General features: G+C 36.2%; 1 protein-coding gene across 1 annotated transcript; it reads right to left on the bottom strand.

Moving 5' to 3' along the window:
• Positions 1 to 7,587: 7,587 nt before the first annotated feature.
• On the bottom strand, positions 7,588 to 8,319 carry LOC132301005 (agamous-like MADS-box protein AGL80). The gene has a single exon (XM_059798303.1). It carries the CDS (start codon positions 8,317 to 8,319, stop codon positions 7,588 to 7,590), a length of 732 nt encoding a protein of 243 aa, XP_059654286.1.
• Positions 8,320 to 9,771: the final 1,452 nt, after the last annotated feature.

Genomic DNA, 9,771 nt, shown 5'->3' with positions numbered 1-9,771 from the left:
ACGGCTGAATATGAGACTTATGTGGCTATAAATGAGTTTGAGATTAATTAAGCCATAAATGACGTGGACCTTGACTTTTTTGGTTTCATTTTCTATTGAATTGGATGTTTAATTGAGACATATGAATGGTAAAGCTAAGTATATGCTTCGTGCTAACTAATGTTTTAGGGTTTTCAATTAATTCAATTCATAAAATTAATGAAGGCAGGGGAAAAAGGAGAAGAAAAAAAGAAATAAATAGAGAAAAATGATGACATCCTATTATGAGCATTATATAAAATATATTAAGTAATCGTCAATTTATGTTATCGACTTAATAAGCTAAATTGTGTATCATGATTCAAAATCAATTTCATAATAATTCCATTGGATTGATTTAAAAATATATATATATTTTCATAATATTAATCAATTTCATAATAATTTCATTGGATTGATTTAAAGAAGAAATCAAGAACGAAATCAGATTGGGAACACTAGATGTTATTTTTCAAATTTTCCGTGAGATGATCAATCATAGGTGTATTCCAGATTTTTATTTTATTTTATTTATTTTTTTTAGTTGGTACTTATACACTCTGACCTCTCTTTGGGAAGTAAGAGACTGATACCGCTAGGCCACTGGCCTATTGGTTGTATTCCAGATTCTTACACATATGGTTCTTGTACTTATTTGATTCATTGTTTACGCCTAACTTAAAATGATATATCTAACGATCAACTAACGGAAGGGGGTGTCAGGGCAAAGTTAACTAAACTTGAGGGGAGGTTTAAACTTTTTTTTTCACTAGTTTAATCTGTAAGCAATCAAGGCAAACCTACGGGAGTGTCGGAGCATTTAACCTTAAAATTTATGCTTGTACAGACAACTATGGCCAACCCTCTTTTCCTCCTTCTCTCTACACCCATCATCGCAGCCACAACTACTATCCATCTAACCCCCCTTCTTCCTCTCTCCGTTCCCTTTCCTCTCCACCAGCCATCGCTGCCACCCCCACTGTCGCAGCCATCGCCACCATCTCTCTCATTTCTTCTTCCTCTTTCTCATCTTCACCTCATCTCTTTAACTATGGCCCCTCCTCCCCCCTCTCTCTACACCCACCATCGTAGCCATAACCACCATCCATCTCGTCTCCTTATCACAGCCATCGCCGTTCTCTTTCCTCTCTACCCACCATCACTGGCAACCCCACTATCACAGCCATCGCCGCAATCTCTCTTCTATCTTCTTCCTCTCTCTCATTTTCACCCTATCTTCTCCACCCATTACCTCTATTGCCATCTGGCTCTCGTCGTCGAGGAGGTGCTCAACGCCACTGCGGATGAATGAGGAGGCGGCGACTATCAGGTGGCATTCACAGTTGTTTTCAAGGTTTAAGATCGGGTAAGTGGTACAGAGTCAGGTGGGATGGTAGTGGAATTGGGGAAGAAGAATATGAGCGAGTTAGACTGATTGGGACTGAGTTGAGTGAGTCTGGGAGCGAGTTGAGTGAGTCAGGGAGGGCGAGTTCTCACGATTGTGGTGGTGGTGTGGAAAGTTTTTAAGCTTACAAGGAAAGATAACAATTGGCTGCCGGTTGGCTAGTTTTGGTCAGCGATTTCGCCGGCGAAGCCATTCAAGGGGGTGCCCCTAAAAGTCGACTATTTTGAAAAGTTGGAGAAAGTTTGTATATGCGCTCATCAACCCCTTCACTGCCACCAACCACCTCTCGAGGAGGCCATAATAGTCTATACTTTCGCTCTTCGCCGTCGATCTGCACCCCCACATGTTGCTCGCCCTCAGCGATTTATTAGGCCTCCCACTAGAAAAATATGGAAAATTTGCAGGGAGAATTAGTGGGAAGATGCAAAAGGAGGGGGATTAATTTATCTTTCTAAGATTTTTTTTTTCCTAATTGGTACTCACACACACATGCCTCCACTGAGACTTGAACCCTTGACATCTCTTTGAGAAGTAAGGCTTGGTATCGCTAGACCACTGGCCTGTTGATTTTTTCTAAGATTTTAATTATATAGGCATTTAAGTAATTTAGTAAGTCTAATATTTTATAATAAAAAAATAATTAAATAATAAGGGGCAATATAGACATTTCACAATCCTTTTTAAGGCAAAAAGTTGACATGGGGTGTCATTATTAAAAAATGGGCTAAGTTACTACCTGGGCAAATCACAAAGGTGTCACTGTAATTAACCCTATTTATTTACATAAGTTTAGTGGACTTTCTATCATTACTCTTCTATTAAATAACATTTGAATTTTATTAATCCGAAAAAGAAGCAACATTTTTATTAAGTTGACTTTCATTGTCACATTTTTATTACAGTATGAAATATGAATGAATTATGTGTATTTTAAAGTCTTCCAAACATACTAATTACATAAAAACAATTAAATCACTATCTATCTCTTTCTTTGAAAATCAATAAATAAAAGCAATTTGCTTTAAGAGACACATTAATTATTTAGGAAATCCAACATTAATGCCAACACAAGTATAGGATAACAAGGAAGAAACTAAAATTAAATGGGATAGGATGAGTCCTAAGACTAAAATATAAGACAACGTTAGAAATGCATGCACAAAACAGCTTTATAAGCCGTGGTTTACAAAAATGTGGTCCACTTAGAAATGTTTTTTTTTTTCCTTTTTTTCTTTTTTCTGTTACATAGGTTGACTACATGGTTCTTATCTATAGCCAGAATTGAGAATCCGGCTCCTCTTCAGCTTTACGAAAGTTATGAATGGAGAGACTATTATTGAGAGTTATGAATGCAGAAATGTGTAGTCTATAAAGGCAATCTCGCGAGTACAATGGTATTGATCTCATCTATCCATCCATAAAATGATAAAATGTCTGTGTGAGACATGTACGAGATGTAGGTATTTCTACACTGCCCAACTCAAATGCACTATTCCAGTATATGCATATTGTGATGACCCTGTAGGCGGGTGTGTCGTGGGCAGGTGTGAGAGACACTGACAGGCTACCACATTGGCGAGCTACGGGTGCACAGTCCCGGATCGCATAGGTAAAGGGAAGGTGAAGTACTTATATGTAGATGTATCACTCCAATTGGTATGAGGCCTTTTGGGGTAAAGCCCAAGAGCAAAACTGTGTGGGCTAACGCCCAAAGCGGACAATATCATACCATGTGGTAGAGTGGGTCGTTACAAATGGTATCAAAGCTTGACCCAGCTGGAAATGTGCCGACGGGGATGTTGGGCCTCTAAGGGGGGTGGATTGTGATGGCCCTGTGGGCGGGTTGCCGTGGGCGGGTGCGAGAGACACTGACAGGCTTCCACATTGTTGAGCTACGGGTGCACAGTCCCACATCACCTGGGTAAAGGGAATGTGAAGTGCTTATATATAGATGTGTCACTCCAATTGTTATGAGGCCTTTTGGGGTAAAGCCCAAAAGCAAAATCGTGCGGGCTAAGGCACAAAGTAGATAATATCATACCATGTAGTGGAGTGGGTCATTACACATATGGTAGGGTCACAACAAATGGTCCGTGTGGTGTGAGTAGTAGTCAGAGGATGTTGTACTTTATCCTAAAATTAATCTTAATAACACTACACATAGATCTTCCCCCAAAAAAAAAAAAAAAAGAACAGCACACATTTGACATTAATAAAAATGACACCATGACACTTCAGAATTTTGTTTTCTCATGGAACTTTGAATCCTATTAGCATTTTCAAATTGCTTTGATAATTTTTTTTTCTTATATATATATATATATATATATATATATATATATATATATATATAGTCCACGATAGTAATGTAGGGAGTGGTCAGAAAATCATGACCATCGAATGCAATAAAAAATTTAAACCTCTACACTATGCTTTTTATTAAATAAAATTTGAATTTTATTAATCCGAAAAAGAAGGTACATTTGTATTAAGTTCTTTCATCATCACATTCGTATTAAGTTCTTTCATCGTCACATTTGTATTATAAAATAGGGTAAAGTGCAATAAACCTCCTCCAACTATAGTCCTATGAGCAAATAACCCCCTTAAATTATTAAAGATGCATATAACCCCCCTCAACTTGGGGGTTTGGTGGCAATTTACCCAATCCGACCATCGGCAAATTTTTTGGCCGTTAAATTGAGTCCCTGAGTACCACATTTAAATTAAATGACCATTCAACCCTTATCATACAAAAATACCATACTACCCTTATATTATACAGATTGTTACCCACTCAACCCAAAATCCCTAATTCTTTAAATCAGTTTATGGATATCTCTATCCTCTTCACCAAATTTTTTCTCTCTTCTCCATCTCCATTGAAGACCAAAAGGCAGAGCTTCATCTCTACACCAAACCGAGAGCGACGTCTACACCATGAACAACCCACATCTTGCACTAAATCCGATCAACACCAATATATTCATATATTGGTTTTTGAAACTCAAAGAACCAAGTACTCACCTGCAATTTCTAGGTTTGTTCTCACCATCGAAGCATGGATGCCATCAATGGATTGGAGTGGGATGATTTGGTCATTGGCATGGCAGATGGTTGTATTTAAGGCCAAGAGAGAACTTTTCAAAGAGAGAGAGAAAAATGCTGGTTAAGAGGCGATGGAGGTTAAGAGAAAGAGAGAGGGTGCATCACCTCCTTGATAATCTCAGAATTTTAGACCTCTTCGGAAACCGATTGACTGGTGCAATTCCCTCGGATATAAGCAAATTGAGTTACACTATAGTCAACTTCTCCGATAAACAAATCTCCGGCGTAATTCCCACTTCTTTCGTCAGCCTAATTCCTCATGTATATATATACATATATATATATATATAGACAAAAAGAGATAAAGGATTGAAAAGGAATCTTGTAAGTTCAGTGAGAGATCGAGCAAGAGGGCCTGAAAGATGCCTGAAAGGGAGTTGGGATTTTTTTTGGAAAGAGAAATAGGGCAACGTTTGTGTGGGTTTGGGTCTACAGTAATAAAAATGGCAATATGGTCTTTAAACTTCCACGGGTTGAATGAGAGGGGTAAAATAGACTTTTCTAATTTTCGGTGAGAGGAGATGACCGGAAAAACCTTCTGTCCTAAGACTACACCAAGACCATAGTTGAAGGGGGTTATTTGTAGTTACGGGAGTTAGTTGCACTTGGGGTATAGTTGAAGGGGGTTTACTGCACTTTACCCTATAAAATATGAATGGGTTACCTGTATTTCAAAGTCTCGTCTCATGGGTCTTCCAAACATATTAATTAATAATTACATAAAAATAAGGTCCCAATCATTAAATCACTATCTATCCCTTTCTTTGAAAATCAATAATAAAAAGCATTTTGCTTTAAGAGACACATTAATTATTTAGGAAATCCAACATTAATGCCAACATAAGTATAGGATAACAAGGAAGAAACTAAAATTAAATAGGGTAGTGAGTCCAAAGGCTAAAATATAAGATCACGGGAGAAATGCATGCACAAAACAGAGCCATTGTTTACAAAAATGTGGTTCACTTAGTTATGAATTTATTATTTTTTTCTTTTTTCTGTTGCATAGTTTAATTACATGGTTCTTATCTATAGTTAGACTTAAGAATGGATCCTGTCCACTTTCATTTCGTTCGGTTCCTTATACAATGACTCACATCGCTTACGCAATAATTTTACATTATTTTTACAATTTTATATCGTTTATGCAACAATTACATTATATCGACCAAGGGTCTTATTCCCTAGTGGTATTTTCTCTACATCTCAAAGTGGACGGTGAGAGTTCAGATTTCCAAAAGAGCAAAACGGGTGTGTGTAAGTTTCTCACCAATGACAAAAAAATAAATAAATAAACAACTATTACATTATATCGCATATACAACTACGTTTTTTGCACTATCAATTTACACATAACACAATATCCCCCTTACGGGAAGGGATCCCAATTTCAAATTTAGATACATACATATTTTGAGCAATGTTGCATATTCTTATGCATTATTTAGTAGGAAGAAAGGAAACTTAATGGAATGGAGAGAAAAAGGGATGAATATATGAAACATCCCTATGGAATAGATTGAGTGAGTCCCTTAATTTCTCTTTTTGTTTGATTGAATGGAAGACCAGAGAATAAGATAATAAATTTCTTTTTTCTTTTTCTTTTTTTTTTAGGTGAGAAGGGAAAATAGAGTGTTAATTATAAAGGAAGTTTTGTAATTTAAAAACTTTTAGAATAACCTTGTCTTTCTTCTTTGCGTCTTCCATCCATATTTAGAGGGATAAAAATTTGTGAAGGAGAAATGATGACTCATCAATCATCTTTTCTCTTCTTTTATTGCTTTCTCTCTGCCAAACGAAGAATGTTTTTCCTTCTTAATTATCTTCCCTCCACCCTCCATCCATCATCTTTTCTCTTCTCTTTTTGCCTCATCTCTACCGAACGAAGAATATTTGTTTCTTCATTCTTATCTTCCCTCCAACTCCTTCCTCTCTATCAAGCAGAATATTAGTTTCCTCGTATTACAACTTGTCCGTATACTTATCGAAAAAGAATTCAGTATTAAAACTTGTCCGTATACTTACCGAAAAAGAAATCAGTATTAAAACTTGTCCATACTTACCGGGAAAAAACCGGTATTAAAACTTGTCCGTACTTAACGGAAAAAACTAACTTGCCTTGTTTAGAAACGCAACTTAATTCATTTTATGACAACTCAATTCATTATCGTGATTGTGTGGCGATCTATGTCAAAATCTTTTACGCGTGCAAAATTAGATGGTGTAACTCAAGATTTTGTATTAAAATTAGTTTAGACCTCAAAAATTAATTTTATACATAATTTTCAAAGATTAAAGAGATACTCCATGTTAAATTTGCCCGATGAGGTCGCTCATGTTCATGCATGTATTACTAGCTAGCTCATGCACGACTATTCATATAAGGTTTGAATTTAAACATGATAATTTATTCATGCACGAATATTCATATATTTATTTATTTTCTAGTTGGTACTCACACACACTTGTCTCTTTTTGAGACTTGAATCCTGACCTCCTTTTGAGAGGTAAAAGGTTGATACCGCTAAATCACTGCCCGTTGGTTCATATATTTATTTCTTTCTTTTCTTTAAATTGATTTGATAGACGATCAAGTTTGAAGACGCACAATGATTATTGATGCACAACTACTCATATATTTATTTTCTTTAAATCGATTTAATAAGCAATCAGGTTTGAACACACATAATGTTTATTAATGCACGACTACTCATATATTTATTTTCTCTCTTTCCTTTAAATCGATTTGACATGCGATCAAGTTTGAACATAATTTTGAGTGTACTAGTGAGCTAGCCGATTATTTTTCATGATTTGGAAAAAAGAAAAAAAAAAATTGAACATCAATCATTTGGAAAACAGTAGATAATATATATATAGAAAAAGAAACATAATGATTAAACAAGAGAAAAACAAGAAATGTGAACATAGATCAAACAAGAGAAAATCATTGAACAAACCAAAAAGAAAAAAAAAAAAAAAAAAAGAAAACACTAAAAGGGAAAAAAAGATAAAATAGCTACACATCACATCAAAAATTGAAACACACAAATATCTCAAGGAAACATGGAGTAATTAGGCCCCAGACAAGTATTGTTGGGAGCAATTGGGAGCAAAGTTTCATCCACACCAGAGTGCACATCAGGCCTCAGCAGATCCATGTACCACTGATAGTCCTGCACAGGAGTCATCATGCTCCAATCTGCAGCTGCAGCCACACTCATCCCTTCTGCAACACCACTCTGATCATCGTCTCTGCTCGTCCTGGTCGTCGCCTCATTCACCACAGCCGTCCTTCCATGGGACGCATTTTGTTCTCTCTTAACAGCCTCAATCTTGGCTTGAATATCTTTGATATTCTGATCAAGCAACCAGCCCACGTCGTTCAAGTCCACCATGCTCAGATTCCGCGGTGCATCTCCGGCTAGGAACCGGTACATGACATAGGTCATCTCCTTGTGGCGATTCTCCTTCTGTAGCTTCCTCAGCTGGTCCTCGGCTTTCGCGATCCTGTGGCGAATGTAGCTCTCCTGGCTCATCATCTTCTTGTTCTGCTCCATCTCCGGCATCCTCGCGAACCTTGAAAGCACGCGCTGGACCCCCAGGGGCGAGGGCCACACCTCCGGCTCAGAATCATACTCGCTGAAAATGATGGCACACGCCTCGATGCCACACAAGGTGCTCAGCTCATTCACCTTCTTCATCAACCCCTTCTTCCTTTTTTTGAAGGTGGCTTTTCTGGCAGTTTCATTTACAATGTATTGAAGCTTGACTTTCTTTCTTGTCATGGCTAGGGTTTGGATCGATGGTTTAGGGTTGAGATTATTGTCTTAGAGACTCTCTTATTTATAGTGGTGAAGAGATATTAAAATTTATGCTTGTGGATTATGGAGTTAGACTGTCAGAAACGTAAATTAGTTGTATATATTAATTGTATTACCATGATTTTAATAGGGGTCATTTATTTGGACAACACACAATTATCACTTTCTTTGCTTCTCCCTTTGGATTGGTCTCACTCTGGTCAGATTAATCTATGCATGCAAGCTTGACCAACCAACTTGCATTTCAAATTTCATATATATAACATATAAATATATATTTATATTATATTAAATATATTTATATTATATTATATATATATATATATATATATATATATAATCTTTATGAGAATATGCTATTGCCTAGTAAATGACAGATAGTTTGTCTGATATTTTATCTTTAGCATCATGTAATGCCTAAAAGTAAAAAAATGACTAAAGGATTGGTGTAGTGCACGAAATCTTGCAATTGCAAAAATAAAGAAGCGCCCATAATGGGTAAAACTAGTAGAATGTTGATTGCAGGAGTCCGAACCCTATAGACTTGTTCCTAGTGTACTTTCGAGGAAACACAAAAATGGTCCATTAAAATAGTATTGCCTATTTTAGGGGATCATGATTCCTTACTGTGACTGGAATCTGTTAAATCAATAAACTAATGATATGAACAAATCAATTGCACTTCTATTTTGGTTTTAATAATAAAAATAAATAAAACATAATCTGGGAAATGAGATGTTCATAAATTTGGCAATTTGGGATTTGTTCAATTTGAACGGACAGGTCACATTTATTTAATGGATGGTTGTAATCTTATCTATAGTTCAATTTATGCATTAATCATTTCATTATTCTCTGTATATATTATTTGGTAACAAGAAAAATGCACATTAAAAGTATATTAACAGTACAGAAAAAAAAAAAAAATTCAAATGACAGGTTTCAAGATTAACAATTGATTATGTAGTAAAGCTTCATCTGATCGAGTTCGCCCACATTAATTCCTTTTTTCCTTCTCTTGTAACATGCATGTGGTTTTTTTTTTTCTATTTTATTTTTGGCCAATTAGTCATTGAAGAATAATTGAGAGATATGATACTGTATCAACCAGGGACGGAGCCAGGATTTAGTTTTAGAGGGGCACAAAGTAGTAATTTACAAATTATATACCTATATGTGTGAAAAAATTTCATTTCCAAAGGTATTTTTGAAAAAAATTAAATTTCAAGGAGGGCACAAAGTAATATTTTATAAATATTATACCTATATATATATATATATAATAATTTCAATGGGTCAGCTTGGGCCCAGGGGGGCACATGCCCCCCCGGGCCCAAGCTGGCTCCGTCCCTAGTGTCAACCAATTCATTGTGCCAGCCCCCTAGGCCCAAGCTGGCTCCATCCTTATTGTTGCTC

This window comes from Cornus florida, unplaced genomic scaffold (assembly GCF_030987335.1).
Source record: "Cornus florida cultivar Cherokee Brave unplaced genomic scaffold, ASM3098733v1 CherokeeBrave_3.0.0_Hap2_Chr03, whole genome shotgun sequence".
NCBI lineage: Eukaryota > Viridiplantae > Streptophyta > Magnoliopsida > Cornales > Cornaceae > Cornus > Cornus florida.
Note: the sequence above shows the minus strand (reverse complement) of the source record. Positions and strands in the feature narration are given on the sequence as shown.